Here is an 18531-nt window from a genome sequence, read left to right as displayed (position 1 = left end):
ATTACATTTTATAAAATGTATTACAGCAGTTTGTATCTACACTAACTGTTGTACTTACAGAAATAGTTTGACATTGTGGGAAATATGATTAGCCTTATTTGCCATTTGCTTCCTTGCCCAGGGATCAGTATGATGCATATGGCATAGCTACTGTGCTAGCAGCCGATTAGCTTAGCTTACTGAAAACTGCTATTCAGACACTATCAAATGTAGCAAAATCACCCTAACACCTCGAAGCACACTTATTGGCACGTTATATATTGTTTGTTTAATTTGTATAAAAAACTTTAAAAATGACAAATTGCGGTTTTTATATGTGGGTTTGTGTCGGATTATTTTGTGGCTGGTAGCAGTGACTTCCTAGAGGAAAACTTCAGTTTTTGTCTACAAATTAAATAAACAAGATAAACCTACCAGCACCTCTAAACTAATTAAAATGGTTTATCTCACATACAACTTTATATTAATCTGTACAAAAAAACAAAAGTATAAAATCGACAATATGACGTTTTTATGGGGGTTACATGTAGCTACCCGACTATTTCTTGGATAAGAGCAGTTAGTTACTGCCTACTAACGTTGGAGCATCTGCTGTTTGCTTTGCAACGGACGGTTCCAAGCCAATGAATAGTCCGGTACAAATCTCTCTTTAAAACGGTGTATTTTTTTCGGATTAATAAACCTTAGACAAAATGTGTTCATTTGTGAGCTTAAGAAGTGCTGGTAGTGGATTTAGTTCGTACAAAAACCTAAGTTTTTCTCTGGGAAGTCGGGCCAAGACTCCGTCAAAACCATTTTTAGACTTTGTTTAAAATACAAACGAGATATAATGTTAACTTGTTAGTGAGCTAAATCCTACTCCCACCACGCTCACTAATTGCCAGTTATAAAAAACTAAGTGTAAAAAACGACAATTCGTCGTATTACGTGCTTTATGTACATTAGTTACCCGACTAGCAATCTAGCTATTTCTTGGATAAAAGCAGACTATCTAGAGTCATATCAACGGGTCCTCGGTATGGGGTCCTCGGTGCGGTGGAGAGGGACAGCTTACAAGTACCCTGGTATCCGTGTCCACATTACCGAGGACCTAACGTTAACGTTACTCCACATCGCTGTCTGGCAATGCGAGACTACCGAGGACCTGGGCGCTGCATACTCCCTCGGTGGTGAAAAAAGCAACTCTCCGCTAAAAAGTGAGTAACGTTGAGTGTATTTCCTAAAATGTCAAAAACTATTCTTTAAACAACAATGTGGAAAAGTAAGCGCCCTAGTTTTGTAGCATACTATAGATAGTACAATATACAGACTTTTTATTCACGTGTCCCATCATTACAGGATTTTGCACTTGACTGTGTTGGCTGTGTGTATTGTTCAACAGTTGGAGTTGTGTGTGGTGGTGGAGTCGTTCGGTAACGAGCCCCGGCGCTGTGAGGCGGTGCGACAGAGCAGCAGCAGGCGGAGCTCCGGGGAGACGCTGCTGGAGAAGGCCGAGTAGATCCACGGGTTGGTGCACGAGTTCAGACTGGCCAGCAGCATCAGCAGGGTGAACACTGCACCTACACACACACACACACACACACACACACACACACACACACACACACACACACACACACACACACACACACACACACACACACACACACACAGTGTTGAATTTTTATCAAATTCAGTGGTAGAGGAAGTATTCTGACTCTTCACTTTGTACTTAAAAGTACTAATACCACACTGTAAAAAAAACTCCATTACAAATAAAAGTCCTGCATTGAAATGTATTTCTTAAAAGTACAGTTATTATTAGGAAAATGTACTTAAAGTACAAAAATTACATCATCAGGGAAGGCTTGTATCATGTGGACACGCCGACAGTGTTGTTGTCACTACTTAGAATGACAACAAAAGAAAACGAAAGAAACTATGCACTATAGCTTCAATGTAGACTCTAAATTTAAATATTTTAGAGTGTAGATAATACATGTTATAAAAATTAAATGTTACTGTTATGAAAACCTTGTAAATACTGTTTGGTAGGTAAAGTGGTAACTTAACAGTCAAGGAATAAATGATAGGGAAGCTTGTAGAGAATAAACTAGATTGCCAAGACTCTGAGGGATGTAGAGTATAAAAACACATTTTCACAACTTCAGGTGTGTGTGTGTGTGTGTGTGTGTGTGTGTGTGTGTGTGTGTATGTGTGCGTGTGCGTGTGTGCGCGCACCGTTCTGAGATGGGTCGGGGTTCCAGGCGGCCCACAGCTGGACGCTGAAAAACGGGGCCCAGCAGAGCGAGTAGACGAGCACTATGACCAGCGTCATCCTCACTGTCTTTGACATGGCCGCTGATACATCTCCACCACGCGCCGGGGGGGCTTTGGGCAAACGGCAGCAGACAGCAGAGGGCGCTACAGGGCCAGGCAGCACATCAGGCTTCAACTCAACTAACAGAAAACCCACAGGATGAGGATGCATGAACAGAAATGGGGAAAACATCTGCCACAGTAGAATAGAATAAAATAAACATCTACAGTAGAGTAGGGTATAGTTTGGATTTGATTCCATTTCTGTTTATGGATCACGTTCCTTCATGATTCTTGATTCCTATTCTTTGAGGGGCGGGGTGAAAAACATTTAGACAATTCATATTCATTTATATTCATATTTACAATTTACTTCATACAGTTTATGGAACCTGTCAAATTAATTTCATACATAGTTTGATTTGATTTTGTTGCTGTTATCAAATAATATGATTCAACATTCCCTATACTGTAACTGTAACCCGCCAAAATGACACAGGGTCCAACATACGTCGGGCCGTATACAATCAGCCAGTTCCCAGAAAAAGTAAAAAATCTGCATTTCATTTACTACTACTACGTCTGCTCTAAGAATCCCCGGTTCTTGGCATTTTGGAATCGGTTCTAATTTGGAACCGGGTTTCGGTTCCCAACCCCTAATCCAGAGTGACAGCAGTCTGTATGGGTCTCACCTGGGTGAACAGCGTATGTGTGAGGATCACAATGTGACATGATGCTGTTGGCCCCGAGTGGACCCATGGGCAGGTGCTGAGAGATGGATCCAGGGTCAAAGCTGGTGTCGCTGCCAGGGTTTTTGAACATGAGTGGTGAAACGTACAGGGAGAGACCGGACCTCCCTCTGCCGCCTCCTCCCCCCGCTCTCTGGCTGTCCCGTCTGGATGGAGAGAGGGAGGCGGGGGACAGGCGGCGCTCTGACTTCACGTGCAGACTGTTGTGGATCTCCATGAAGATTCGCACCTGTGGGAAGATGACACGTCCAGTGATGTCTGTGGTGAATTAAAAACCACCACATGCCGCGCTAGCTGTTGTCAGAATTAGGGCTTGGTTAAAATAATCATTTCTCAGATTTCTTTCAGTGACATCAAACTCAGTTTCACTAAGGGCCACACTGGAAAATTAGAATCACATCAAGGGCCAGACATGTAGAGTTTATTGCTTGTATGTCATCGAAAAAGTCAAATATCTTTGACTGTATTATTGCATGGCTCCTATAGTCTTCTCACTGATAATTTGGTTGACAAAAATGTTGAAGAAAATGCCAAAAAGCGTAAAAAATGTCAAATAAAATGACAGAAATGCTGGAAAAAGCAGCAAAAACTTTGTAAAAAGTGACAAAAACTAGGCGGGCCAAAATTTATTGTGAACCAAAATATATATGGGGAATATATATGGGGGCCGGATCAAAATTTGCAGGGGGCCGGATTTGGCCCACAGGCCTTGAGTTTGACACGTGTGCTTTAAGTGATCTAATATCGGTTAATAAAAATCACGAAATCGATCTTTTAATATATGCCTTTTCACCATGGATGTATACTGTAAGGGCATCACGTAACGAGTAGTTTGTCAATGACTGTCATGTTAGTCCTGTTAATTAAAAAAGTACTTTAAACTAACTTTTGGGGGGGTCAGTTCTTAATGTAAACATTAAAGCAAAACTAGAGAACTTTTCCAGCTTCGGTCCCCCTACAGGTTGGAAGTGGAATTGTCCATTACGTTACATTGTCCAGTTCATTCGAACTACAGATCCGCTAACCAATCTGGCAAATTTGCATAATGTAATATAATGGACAAGGCAATGGCGATGGTTAGGGTTACCTGCCTTGAAGTCGACATTGAGGGCTTAAAACACCATCGAGACCATTAAACACAGAACTGTTTGGATTCTTTCCAGTTTAGAAAATGTGAGGCTTTTTTCTGCATTGAGTACTTTTACTTTTAATACTTTAAGTACATTTTCCTGATGATACTTACATGCTTTTACCAAGTAACATTTTTTCTTTTTTTTTTTAAAGATTATTTTTGGGCTTTTCTGCCTTTAATGGATAGGACAGCTAGGTGAGAAAGGGGAGAGAGAGAGAGTCACAGGTAGGACTTCAACCCTCTGCGTCGAGGCATAAGCCTCGAAGTATATGTGCGCCTGCTCTACCCACTGAGCAACCCGGCCACCAAATAACATTTTCAACGCAGGACTTTTACTTGTAACAACAGTATTTTTTACAGTGTGGTATTAGTACTTTTACTTAAGTAAAGGATCTGAATACTTCTTCCACAACTGGTGTGTGAGAGAGAGAGAGAGAGAGAGAGAGAGAGAGAGAGAGAGAGAGAGAGAGAGAGAGAGAGAGAGAGAGAGAGAGAGAGAGAGAGAGAGTCTAAATGGCTTATCTTACTGCCCAATATGTAGAAACATTTTCAATGCAGGACTTTTACTTGTAACAAGAGTATTTTTACAGTGTTGTATTAGTACTTTTACTTATGTAAAGGATCTGAATACTTCTTCTACCACTGTAAAATCAATTCTATTCCGGTCTGGGCCGTCCCTCTCTACCTGGCAGACAGTGATGACGAGGGCAGGGAGGATGAAGACAGCCAGGGTCATCCAGGTCACGTAGGCTTTGAGGCCCCACGACTCAGCAAAGTTGCCCCAACACTCATAGACACCTGGAGCCACTTCTGAACGGGAGAAGATGAAAACCTGGAGGAGTAAAGAGGTTGAGGCTGCCGTTTGTAGAAGACCATCTAATTGACACGTTATGTCTTGTTTGTTTGATTTGTATTTTAAAAAGAAGATTAGAAACGACAAATTGTGGTTTTATATGTGGGTTTGTGTGGGGTCATTTCTTGGCCAGTAGCAGTGACTTCCTAGTGGGAAACGTTTTTTTTTTTTTTTACAAATTAAACAAACAATATAAACCTACCAGCACCTCTAAAGTAAGCTAATTAACATGTTATATCTCACATATAACTTTATCATTAATCTGTACAAAAAAAAAAAAAACTAGGTACAAAGTCGACAATCCAATGTTTTATGGGGGGTTATGTACCCGACTAGTTCTTGGATAAGCGCTGCCTAGAGCCTCTGCTGGTGGCCTTGCAACGGGCGGCTCCAAGCCAAGAAATAGTCTGGTACAAATCTCATCATTAAAACGGAAAATTGTTTCTCAACACATTTTTTTCTACGGATTAAAGGTCCAATGTGTAGGAATTTCTCCCATCTAGCGTTGAGATCATATATCGCAATCAACTCTCTCGCGTCACGCAGTTCAAAGTACGTATCACAGCTACGGTAGCATTCATGCTTCAAAAAGCCGGTCTCTTGCTCTTTTCAATATCCTTTTTCTTTTTCTGGGCAAAGAAGAAGACTCCTGTTCCTGAAATTTGGATTTTGAATACGTGTGGTCCTCCACGTTCTTTTCTTCAAACTTGCCGGGGCCGGGAAGCTACGATACCCATTAGCAGCATTAGCAGCACCTGTGAGTTCATCATGTGACAGCGAAAACGCGAAAGGCGGAGCAGTATGTCCTGTATGTCCCTTACCGGCTAATGTATTTCAAGATGGCGCATGAATATGGAGCGTCTACTCCAGTTCATGCGAACGCAAATGTGACATTTCAAGCCAAAAGGAATACTTGGAATTGATGGTGGTGGTAAATATTCATGAAAAAGGACAAGTTTGTGAACGGGCAACACAGATTTTGATAATGAACAACTAAACACGTTACACACTGGACCTTTTAATATACCTGAGATATAGCGTGTTAATTTGTGAGTTTAAAAGGTGCTGGTAGGTGGATTTTGTTCGTACAAAACCCAAAGTTTTCTTTTTCTTCTTCCTTCTGTTTTCGAGCAGACTTTGAGTAAACTAAATCTAGTTATTTATAAATTCTGGTGTTCCTTTTTCTAAGTCTGATCTAAGTCGTATTCCTTTCTTGTGTATATGACTGACCTGTGGCAGGCTGAGCAGCAGTGACAGCCCCCATGCCAGCAGTATGAAGCTGTTCCAGCGTTGGGTGGCGCCGCTGCGGTGCGCCTGCAGGGGGCAGCAGATGGCGTAGTGCCGGTCCATCGTCATGGCTACGATCATGTAGGAGGAGGCGAACATCCCGAGGACCTGCAGGTATTTCACCAGGCGACACAGGAAGTCCGGGCCAGGAAAGCGGCCTTTAGCATCCCACACCAGCTGGGGCAACACCTCAGAGAGGAAGAAGAGGGGGAGGAAGGGTGGAGTGAGATGCAGGGAGGGGGTGCACCCAGCGTGTGAGTGTGTGCACCCGTGGTCTTGTGTTTTTATAGAAAAATCATCATGATGTCGCGCTAACACAAAAATTACTTCCGGGTAGAACTGACCGTTGAGTTGAATTGCGGAGATATGAGAAATCGGCAAACTTGTATATTTCTGTTGTCATTTTCAGGCATAACTGTAGCGTTTAAAGATACAGTATATATAGTTAAACACGTTTTTGCTGTGCTTATTTTCTGTCCTTTGTTGCTTTGCTAGCGTCTTCGATAAACCAAATTTACTGTTAAGAACAGCAGTTTGGGTGGTGTCCTTTAGTCTGTGGCCCAACAGGTAAATTAGCTCTCCAAGCTAACGTTAGTGACAGTGTTGACATATAAAAAGCATCAAACATGCATTTTAGATGAATGAGATGAAAATATATCCAGTTGTTCCTCGTCCCTGTTTGTTCAGCACCGTTAAAGTGTATGTACGGGACGCAGGAGTTTTCTACCCAGAAGTTATTGTAAACCAACATTGCGATTGGGTCTATATTTGTTGGGGTCCCAATACTGGGAGCCCACCAGGCTCGTGTGCACCGGGGTTTGAAGCCAATTTGACATAGAGGCCAAGTAGTGGAATCCCAACTTCCGGCCCTTCACGTGATGCCCTCTGGTCCAAAAGGAGTTTTTCCTATAGACTTACATGGCGAAAGAGACATCTGTATAACAGTAAATACATTTTTTTCCAGAGTGACAACCACTGCAAAATGACTTGCTTCACTGTTGAATCAGAATTTGATCCACATGCGGAAAGTCTAGAAGAGCCTCACAATTATATAACTGAATCCCCATTCAAGTTAGCAAGTTAGTTCTCTGTGTGGGTCGGACATCTTTGTGGAGACCAAAATGCTGACAATTCATGTTACCTGGAACAGCGCCACCACCAGGTCGGCCAGACAGAGGTTGAGCATGAACTGGTGCAGCGGGTTGTGGTGTCCTCTCCGCCTTAGCAACACCACAAGCACCAGCCCGTTGCCGAGCAGCGCCATCACCAAGATGATGGCCAGCACCACCACCTCGGCCACCGCCAGGACGGCGTCACGCTCCCAGTCTGTGACGTTGGTACCCGCCGGGGTCACAGAGACCACTGACCAGCCAATGGTTGGGTATGAGTCTGTTACCACGGAGACTGACATGTTGGCTGGGAGAGAAGCAGAGAAACAGGACTAACACACCACCAATATAAAATATATTTATGAATAAATAAATGTATAAAAAAATACACTATAATAAGAAGGACATGAACTCCTACCAAATTCCATGGTAATCTATCCAATAGAGACATGTCACTATTACAGTAACATGTTTTTAGCTATTTTTTTGGTTTGTTGGATTGTTTGTCCGTCAACAGGATTATGGAAAGCTACTGGGCCGATTTTCATGAAACTTGCTGGAAGGGTGGAGCATGGGTCAGGCGAAAACCCATTCAATTTTGAAGCGTATCCGAATCACGGGGCAGTTACACAAATCATTTTTCCCTTTTGTTAACATTGCAAGATAGCAAAGGTGTGGGCACTCTGAGTGCCCTTCAAGTTGCTTCTGCAGACATTTTAGTACAAGAGGTCTGTTGACCCTGATCTACTGGAACCTGTTTGCCAAGAAATCCAATATCCAGCAAATGAGATGTAAGGGAGCAGTGTGTGGGATTTAGTTAGCGTGCGGGGTTGCAACCAACTAAATACCCCTCCACTCACACCGACATAACGTTGCATAAAATGGAAATACTCAAGTACCTCGAAATCGGACCTAAGTACAGTACTTAAATGTAAATGCACTTTCCACCACTGCCTGTGAACGTATTGCATGATTCTTCACCCAATTAGTGAATGCCAATTAGCAGTTCCCCTCTTTTCTCTGCAGTCCTCGGACGTATTGCCAGAAATGATCACAGGGTGTATTGTGACGGCAGTGATTATGAAACAGGCATGAGCGTTATTCAGTTCACAGTTTGTTTATAATGACCAGCGACTGGATGTGTCTATAGCTGTATGTTTGTGGTCAAAGTTGGTGCCACGTATATTTTATCTGACCTCTGCTGCCTGTAAACCTCCCACCAACACACACACAGCTGAAATTAATAGGGGTGAATGTGTACGGTCAAGCTCCAGTGAGCACTTTAATTGTAAAACAATGAGACGTGAAACAATGTTTACAGCAGCGCCTTCACACACTTTTACAGTTGAGCACACACAGAGACACACATATTCGGAGGCATGCGGAGAGGGCCCCTCATGTGGGACTATTTACTGAGTGCAAATGTGCAGGCTCTAATAAGGTCACATTTGTTTGACCAATCTCCAGCGATCAGCATTACACACTCATGGCAGTTAGGGGTTTATCAAAAACTGACGAGCAAGTACATTTGGGTACAAGTGCTCTACTTAAGTTACATTTGGTGGTACTTGTACCTTACTAGAGTATTTCCATTTAAAGCTGTGGTATGTACATTTGTTTGTGGCGTCATTGGGCAGAAAAAACCAACCTAATAACCTTTTAGCATATTGTAATTTAAGTGCTCTGAGAGAAAACTAGACTTCTGCTGCTCCTCTTGGCTCTGTTTTCAGGCTTTAGAAAATCTAGCCCGTGACGTGAGACTTTGGCCAATCACAGGTCATTTCAGAGAGAGAGATCGTTCCTATTGGCTGTTCTACAAATGCAGATGTGCATGCATGTCTCTTCACATGGTGAAAGCCTGATTCAATGAAGGAAAATCCTGCAGAAAAAAGTTGCTATTCCAGCATTGGCAACAACTGCCGACACTGCAGACGAACCCCAAAAACGTGTTTTAGAGATGGAGAGAAAATGTTGCTTCTAGTTTAGCCTTCTAACCGTAGCCAAACACTCACGTCTACAGCTAATTCAAGTTCATGTTTCTGTAGCGAGCTAGAGCCTTGAGTCATGTCAAAGGGCTTTACAAAGAAAACAGGATGTATTTCTCATAGAATTGCCGCTATATAATGGATTGTGGATCACAGTCACGAGGGGGATGACCAAAATGAAAGACTAGTACTTGTACAGGTGACTGTATGAAGCGAGGGGTTGAGGACAGAGAGGGGAGAGCTGCAGCAGAAGAGCTGGGTTTGACTATTCTGGCATTTTTTTTGGCTTGAATAACGAGCGAATAACTTTACATCTGAAGCGTTTAAAGACTTTATTTGTCCATTGTTTATTTCTAAAGAAACACGACAATGTATAAAAGGCGACTTACTGTCGCATAGTAGAGGAATTACCATATAGTACAGGAGAAGCTTGCAGGCAGTTTTGACTTACATTAGCTGTTTAAGTTTAATTACTAATGTTAACTAGCATTTTGGTTAGCAATAATTAGCCTGTGTCCATGTTATTTCTTACATATACCTACGCTCTCCGTCTCTGCAAAATTGGGAATGATTGAGATTTCACTTGGCACAGCTACCAGAAGACTTCCAACTTTCAGACACGTTGCTCACGTCACATTTACGTCGTCTCTCTCAGTTGGAGGCTGCTCAGTAACGCTCAGCGCTCACCGGAAAAGTGCTTCTAATATCCTTCACTGCTCTCCGTCCAGAGCAACGGGATCTGTTGGTCCAGTTTATATACTGCCTATGGTTATTATGGATCCCACGTAACTTCTAGGCAAGTCCCGCCTTACGAAGTAGCCCGATTGGTTGGGGTTAGGCATTGACCTCGAGTGGTTAAGGTTAGGATAGCCGATTGGTCAGGGGATAGGACCTGAACAAATCGGGTTACGTTACCTTGCGTAAGCATAGACGCCTGGCCAATAGAAGAAGTTGCGTGGGTTCCATAATAACGCCAGAGCGACACCCCATACGTTTTTTGTAACGTTACCACGTACAGTATAGCATCAGCCTCATCTGGCTCATTTTCTGTAGTTTCTGTAACGTTAACGTGCTCTGCAGTGTCCCTTGAAGCGGCAGTAGCTTCAGGGTAAAGCTTAGATCGGGCCCAAAAAAATCCAGCCCGATCCTACCCGAGCCCGTGCACGTTGTGTCCGAGCCCGGCCCGACACATTAACTGTAATTATGAGCCCGAGCCCGATTTAAACCCGACAATTTTTTTTAAATGTGGGCCGTTATAACTAACGTTTTCAACTACAATTCCGAGTTGTTTGAACTACAGAAATATGTTTAGAATGATCTTAATGAATAACGCAACAAGGACAAAGCATGTAAGCGTTGTTTGTTTATTCAGAATGGAATGGGTCACAAGTGGATCCGAATGAAGAAAAGGAGGAAAAAAAACTCGACCGTAGCTGCTCCCTCAGCCGAATAGTGTGGGTAACATCAAGGCAGCAACATAATCAAAGCCCTGGAACCATATAGGAGACTTTCTTGTCTCGATCACCTAATTAATAGCCTACTGTCCTTTGCCACGGTCTGCATGCCGACGCACTGGCCGACAACGCGCCGGGTATAGGAGAGACCATAGCTAGCTGCTAAAGGACTCATGAGATATCTGAAACAATCTGGCCTGGTTGTGCAATTATCAAAGACAGTGCTACAGATGGGGGAGACACGATTAAGCACAGTTTACCGAACGAAAGTGTGACCGTTCTGTCACAAAACAATCGTTACGTAACGTTCTCGTCGTGCTTTTTTCAGTGGGTTTATGAAAACCCTTGACCTTTCCCAGTGGGTGTTACGGCGTATACCTGCATATCACGTAGACTACACCACTGGTTTGAGACTTAAAGAGGTCAAAGTATCCAATATTTTCAAAAACAAAAGCAAAGATTGAAGAAAGGTCCTACATTTTAACATAAATTTGTAGTGCAGAAATTATTTTTTTCTTATCACCTCTCCGATGTTGACCCCAATGTTGGGAACCTCAGGACTCCACGTAACTGCATATGCAAACTAGCTCCACCTCCAGCAGCTCCAACAGTAAAATGCTGCTTACAAATTGACGCACCAGTATTAGTAATGTAATAATGTTATATATAATAATATATTAGTCACAGGGACATGTCACTGAGTCCTTTTACTTTTGATACTTTATGTTCATTTTGCTGATAACACTTGTGCACTTTAACTTAAATGCAGGTATTTCACTAGAGTAAAAAAGTAAAAAAATCTGAGTACTTCTTCCACAACTGTCAACAGGAAAATCAGAAACAAAAGAAAGCTGCTGACCGTATCATCCATCCATATTAACACAAAACAAGCTTTCCAGTGCCCTCGGCAGTTCTTTGATCCATTAGTCTTATCTTGAAAAATAGCTTTTGACAGGGATTCTGGGTCAATGTAACGCTTATCAGTTCAATTTTCTAAGCACAAACGGACATTTGGAAAAACAGAAAAATGGGTTCCAATATCCAATTTTTCATTTTTTGCACCTTGACAAATCAAAAAATTGGATCTTTAACCTGTTTTTCCAATTTTCTGTATTCAGGATCAGAAATTTAGAAAATTACAAAATTGCATCTGAGCTCCAATTATTCAATACTGCAATGGTATTCTCTCCCTCGTTCCGCCTAGCTACGCCCCGCCCCCCCCACTCGAAACCATCAGTTGCAAGCACCTCTGACCCCAAAGTCTATCAGTTTTTAGTTTTTGTTGGTCCATATGCAGTTAATGACCTGCGTAGAGCGAGAGAATACCATTGCAGTATTGAATAATTGGAGCCCAGACGCAATTTTGTAATTTTCTAAATTTCTGATCCTCTGAATAAAAACAGAAAATTGGAAAAACAGGTTAAAGATCCAATTTTTTAATTTGTCAAGGTGGAAAAAAAATGGAAAAATTGGATATTGGAACCCATTTTTCTCTTTTTCCAAATGTCTGTTTGTGCTTAGAAATTTGAACTGATAAGCGTTACACTGACCATTCTGCCTCTAAACACAAGACTGGAAACCATTACATTACATTACATACAGTAAGTTAAGAGTTGAGTTGCTGCAGTAAATCATCTCTAAACCCTCACATTGCACTTGTTCATTTGGTTGAGACAAGAGAATTGTGAGTATTTTAAATTATTTTAAATCTTTAAATGTGAAATGTGCTACCTTTTTTAAAAACTTTTTTTGGAACAAGCTCATTGGATTGTGGGTCTACCACTCCATTGAGAATTCTACTGTCGAAGCGCAAACTCCTTCTACACACCTGTAAACCCTCTTTTATTCCTATTATTTAAAAAAAAAACTGTAAAGGTGAAATCATCTGTTTTATTTTCTCTATATTGCCTTTAAAAAAAACTTTTGTTTTTCATGGCACCTTGAGGAAGAATATATTTCAGTGTGAATGTGGTAAACGTATTACTTTCATAGCTGTCCGTGCAGCCGGAGGATACACTTTAAAAACACTAGACCCAACTCCTGGGTTAAAAAGGGACCATCTAATTTCTGGGTTATTTCAACCCAGAAAATTGGGTTATTCTTTTTGACCCAACTTCTGGGTTAAATACTTGACCCAGATGTTGGGTTAAAATAACCCAACAGTGTAGTTAATATAACCCAACTTCTGGGTCAAAAGAACAACCCTATTTTCTGGGTTGAAATAACCCAGAAATTAATTGGTCCCTTTTTAACCCAGGAGTTGGGTCAAAAATAACCTAACTTGGGTTACTATGCTAGTATGCCTTATTTCAGAAAATAAAACTTTGTTTTACATTACATTACACACTTTAAGCACTTTTACATTTCTATTGCATTAAATTAAATTAAAATTTCTATAAAAAACACACTCTTGGACCTATTTATTTTCCTATTTATTTTAGGTCACACTAGAAAGAAAAAATAGAAAAATAAACAACTCAAACGTTCTCTCTCAAACATTCGACAACATTCAATAACTGGACTTGACTTAAGGCTTAAAGTCTTCAAACATTGGTTGTGTCATTTCTGCAGCTTAACACAATTAAACAGTTCTGAAATTAAGCAAGGCAGTCTTATGAAATTTGACTGGTTTTGATTCAGATCCCTCAATCTGATACACAACTTGCTGCAGAAACTCCCATGCGGGAGCACACTGCTTGGGGTAATTGATATCAAGAACATAAAATGCCTTGAAGCACACGTCAACTGCTCCAAGCAGTGTGCTCTGAGGGAGTGCCTCTGCCGGGAAGCTAACGTTAGTTTAGCTAACAGCTAATTCGGCTAACCGCTAGCTGACAGTTTGATTCAGTCTAAAATAATGTTAACTCAAACTTAACACAGGGAAAGCAGGCTACAGCTGACGTAACAGCCGTTATATATTCTAATGGTTATTTTCAACTTTTATTTGAGGGTCTTTTAAAGTTATTACATGCTGTCTCAGCTAGCGGTTAGCCGAATTAGCTGTTAGCTAAACTAACGTAGCTTCCTTTATTCAGTGGTGCGCGGTGGTTTATGGGATGAGTAGTTCCTTCGCTCTGAAATGACGATATGTACACATTCTTGTACCTTTGACTTTTTTTTGATTTTCTGTTTTTTTAATCGAAATGATACGTTGTATGCTTATAAGTCACGTATCATCTGGTTAGCCTAAGGCATGGTCTAAAACTCTTTATATACGGATTTTTCCAGACGTCCATGGGAGAAATGAATGGGAAATTTGCTTCCGGAACCCAAGGTCTCTCAGAGGAGGGGCGGGACTGTTGAGCTCTATTCCAGAAGCGTTCTTCTTCTATGTAGGGTAGAGAGAGAAGGAGGTGTTTCTTCTTCCTCTTCTTCTGAATTTCTGGCAGACTGATGTGTATGTTATAGGGGCAAGGATGTAATATATGTAATGTAATAACTTATTTCTTAGTTAATATATCCATGTTTAGAGGGTGTGTCACTTTATTTCGCCTACAAATACTGGTGATACTGTTTTATCATAATGTACACAACACACAAGTGTGATTGTTCATATTATAAACTATGTTGACATGATAGTATAATAACTCCATAAAATACACCCCTCCAACAAAAAATGAGAGAGAGAGAGAGAGAGAGAGAGAGAGAGAGAGAGAGAGAGAGAGAGAGAGAGAGAGAGAGAGAGAGAGAGAGAGAGAGAGAGAGAGAGAGAGAGAGAGGAGAGGAGAGAGAGAGAGGAGAGAGAGAGAGAGAGGAGAGAGGAGAGAGAGGAGAGAGAGAGAGAGAGAGAGAGAGAGAGAGAGAGAGAGAGAGAGAGAGAGAGAGAGAGAGAGAGAGAGAGAGAGAGAGAGAGAGAGAGAGAGAGAGAGCCCTATAACCCAGAACATGGGTTACTCTTTGAAAAATAACCCAGAAACCCAAACAACTCAGGAATTGGGTCAAAATATTAGCCCTATAACCCAGAAAATGGTTACTTTCTGAAAAAAATAACCCATAATTTTAACCCAACACAAATAACCCAGAAACTGGGTTGAAGAAATAACCCAGGAGTTTTTAGTGTGTATGCAGCTGCGAAACAGAGGATCTACTGTACTTTAGCTGATGGTGGTTTCCCTTGACTCTCTGCTTTGTTGACATCTTTTGGCTCTGTCAATCCAATTAGATTAGCTCAAATCAATCCTCTCCACGTATTTTTTTTAAAATCGTTCTTATCTACATTATTCCGGTCAGAAATGATCTCCCGTCAACTGAAACACTCTAAACACAAAAAGTAAACATCCACCTGTAACCTCCACAGCCTCATTAAAAGCAACATATCATACCGATTTTAATTTCCCTATTTCAAGCAGAAAAACAGAGAGAGGAGGAAGCACAAGCGAGTGTAGACGTCTCACTCACCTCGTCCTCGCCCTCAGCGTCCCGTGAAGCATCTGTAGGCTCCAGGATAACCTGATCTGCTGTTGCACAAACTAGCCGCATCCATGCTGGGTTCCCCTCTTGCTTATTACTCAGCCAACTCCCGCTGCTGACTCCCATCTCCCCTTCTCCTCCTGTCTCCCCCCCCCTCCTCTTTTAACACATCCCTCCCCTTTTCTTGGTTTTATGAAAAGCAGGGGTAAAATAAAGATGGGGTACTCGAGCGGAGAGCGAGCGGGTTGTTTTGATGTCCGGGCTGCAGCGGTGAATTAATGTCATTTCCTTCTGATTGTTTAGATATGAACCATGTTGCTGTTGGCCCGACTTTGATCCCCATTAAGTGCAGGACAAGGAGTGCACACGAAGACCGTGCACCAGCAGATCAAATTAGATTCCTGTTATTAGCGTCCCAGAATGATCAAAGACCTCTCATACGCACTCATTAAACTGATATGTGTACGTGTGTTTTGGCATCGGCGGGCGGTAGAGAGGGAGCAGAGACAGCGTCAGATGTTGTGACAGAAGGGATGTTTTGAGAGAGAAATGAGAAGGCAGCAACAGGAGGAGAGTTGTCCTTTTCTTTCTCACCCCTGCTCCCTGTTTTTCCTCCATCTCTCTCTCTCTCACTCTCCGTCTCCTGCATTCCACCTCTCTTTCTGCTTTAATCTGTTTGCCTCCCCTCAATTGCTCCCTCATCGGGGGAAGCCTCTAATTATCGAGGGGCCCGCTGAGAGACCTTAAACATACACACAGAAACATGAACACACAGTCGCACATGGGGCTGCTCAAGCTGTTTCTTTTCGTATTTTGATATTATGAAACGTAGTTATCAGTGGGCTCTAACTACTGCAAATATTTAACGATATCATGAAAAAGATGAAATGACAACAAGTCTTGGATACATTTTTGTTATTGTCATCCCATGAAAGAAATCACATTACACATCCATGTAGCGAAATTCATTCTTCACTTTAACCAATCAGCCCTTACAGCGCCCGGGGACAAACTCCAGATCTGAGCCAGTGCCTTGATCAAGTAGCCTGACAAGCCAGACCACATCAAGATGTTGGGTCTGGGAACTCACCATTGGCAGGGCTCAATCCGAGGGGCGGGATAAACGGTTGTCTTTCAAATTCCCTCTGCACGCAATAGGATAGCGCTACAACCAGGCAGAGCAACGAAGAAGGTAGCGAAGCTAGTTGATAGATTAAACTTTTGCCGTATCCGGTCGGCAAAACTCCGAACACATCTTTCTTTTTTAAGAATGATTTCAGTGCCGTTCTTTGTTCTTTTCTCAAAGAAAAGCTTAACTCCAAGTCTTCCAGAAGACCGCTGTTCCAAGCAGCAGCAGCCATAAGCCCGCCCACAGACTCTTTAACCAATGTCATTGGCCTGACTAGAGTTTGGTTTTTCCAGGTCATAAACCAACGGAGAGTGCCTAGACCCCCCTGGCTGCAAATTAAATATGCTGCCGCTAGTGTGCGTCTAGATTTCTAGGCTATTGATCAAGGGTACTGACTGGAGAACCTAATCAACATGTTTTTAAAGGTGGGGAAAACCAGAGCACCCCAGAGGAAAACCCACGCAGACATGGGGAGAACATGCAAACATCCACACAGAAAGGCCCGGGGACGCCCGAGATTCGAACCCGGAACCTTCTTGCTGGGCTGTCCACTGGGCCACCATGCTGCTGAAAAAGTCCAAAACCAACGAAGCATCCATCTCACAATATGTTCTGACGTCCTCAGTCTGTCTGTGGGTTATTGAATACTGAAGACATTGAGCCAGTAAATAGTGCTTTTGTTGGGACTATTTTCAGCAGCAGATTAACATCTTTGCTAATACAGCAAACTTCCTTGGTATTTTTTAAAAAGAAATTAAGATTTATCTTTTTAATTTTGACATGAAGTATCTGCATCAATATAAAGTATCAAAAGTAAAAGTACTCATTATGCAGAATGGCCCATTTCAGAATAATGTATATATTATATTACTGAATTATAATTATTGATGCATTAATGCAGCGCTTCTCAAAGTCTGGACCGAGGGCTGCATCCGGACCAAACGGCGAGTCCATTAGGATCAGAATCCATACATTGTTAGTAATGTTGACCATACACGGAAACAAAATAAACAAAAAGCGTCCAGAAAAAACCTGACAAAAATGTCAAAGCAACAAAAACTTTTACTTTTACTACATGAAGCTGAGAATACTGCTGTACTTTTACTACATGAAGCTAAGAATACTGTTGTACTTTTACTACATGAAGGTAAGAATACTGTTGTACTTTTACTACATGAAGGTAAGAATACTGCTGTACTTTTACTACATGAAGCTGAGAATACTGCTGTACTTTTACTACATGAAGGTAAGAATACTGCTGTACTTTTGCTACATGAAGGTAAGAATACTGCTGTACTTTTACTACATGAAGCTGAGAATACTGCTGTACTTTTACTACATGAAGGTAAAAATACTGCTGTCCTTGCAGATCATAGAAATATAATTATATTTCTATAATTCAGACCGTTTACTTATAAGTAAAAACACCACTCTGCATATAAATAATCAGGAAAACGTACTCAATGCAGACAAAGCCCCCTATGACTGTTAGACTATTATACAGTATATAATATCATTACATTATTATTACTCAAAAGCAGGATTTTGCTGTTGTAGTTGGTTGAGGTGGAGCTAATTTTGTCTATGAAAAATGACTTAAACGATGGTCAAAATAGTTGCCATTTTCTGTCAACTAATTGATCGACCAATCGCTTCAGCTCTACTTGTATAAACTGTTGGGTAGTTACATTTTTAACAAAGCATCATATTTTATAAGCACTTATGTTTTGTATGCAAACAAATCTTTATTTGTAAAAAACTGAAACTAAAGTCATCAAATGATTGTCCTGGAGTAAAATGTACAATAGATATAGAAGTACAAAGTAGCATGAAAAGGCAATTCTCAAGTAAAGTATAAGTACCTCAAATTAGTACAGTACAATTCAGTACTTAAAGTACAAATTGTTATAACAATTACTTGAGTAGCCTAAATATAATTAGTTACATTTTGCCACCCATTTATAAATAATTACATTTTACACGTTGAAATAAGCTGTCTGACATATTTCTTAGCTTCATGTAGTAAACGTTTTACTTCATGAAGCTAAGAATACTGCTGTACTTTTACTACATGAAACTCAAAAAGCGGACCGAATGTTTCTTTGTTATTGCCAATTGATCCGGA

At 41.3% G+C, this 18531-nt stretch overlaps 1 protein-coding gene across 3 annotated transcripts; it reads right to left on the bottom strand.

Moving 5' to 3' along the window:
- Positions 1-1296: 1296 nt before the first annotated feature.
- Positions 1297-15898, bottom strand: LOC116059357 (vasopressin V2 receptor-like). Of its 3 annotated transcripts, none has more exons than XM_031312383.2 (7): positions 15266-15379; positions 7461-7735; positions 6263-6508; positions 4865-5011; positions 2991-3276; positions 2221-2439; positions 1297-1559 (listed from the first exon to the last, which is right to left on the bottom strand). In XM_031312383.2, the coding sequence occupies exons 2-7, from the start codon at positions 7728-7730 to the stop codon at positions 1375-1377; spliced, it is 1353 nt and encodes a 450-aa protein (XP_031168243.1). In that variant the 5' UTR covers positions 7731-7735; positions 15266-15379; the 3' UTR covers positions 1297-1374. The 3 variants fall into 3 exon arrangements, with proteins under 3 accessions (XP_031168243.1, XP_031168261.1, XP_035864102.1); XM_031312401.2 differs by having other exon boundaries at positions 1324-1559; positions 2221-2403; XM_036008209.1 differs by lacking the exon at positions 7461-7735 and having other exon boundaries at positions 1324-1559; positions 15266-15898.
- Positions 15899-18531: the final 2633 nt, after the last annotated feature.

This window comes from Sander lucioperca, chromosome 12, assembly GCF_008315115.2.
Source record: "Sander lucioperca isolate FBNREF2018 chromosome 12, SLUC_FBN_1.2, whole genome shotgun sequence".
In the NCBI taxonomy this organism is placed as follows: domain Eukaryota; kingdom Metazoa; phylum Chordata; class Actinopteri; order Perciformes; family Percidae; genus Sander; species Sander lucioperca.
Note: the sequence above shows the minus strand (reverse complement) of the source record. Positions and strands in the feature narration are given on the sequence as shown.

Bases quoted from the DNA above. Each gene is read 5' to 3' on its own strand.
- LOC116059357 (XM_031312383.2), bottom strand. From the start codon at position 7,730: ATGTCAGTCTCCGTGGTAACAGACTCATACCCAACCATTGGCTGGTCA. The intron at 3,277-4,864 runs GTAGAGAGGGAC...ATCTTCCCACAG, and splicing joins TCGTCATCACTGTCTGCCAG to GTGCGAATCTTCATGGAGAT. The intron at 2,440-2,990 runs GTGAGACCCATA...GTTTTCTGTTAG, and splicing joins CACATACGCTGTTCACCCAG to TTGAGTTGAAGCCTGATGTG.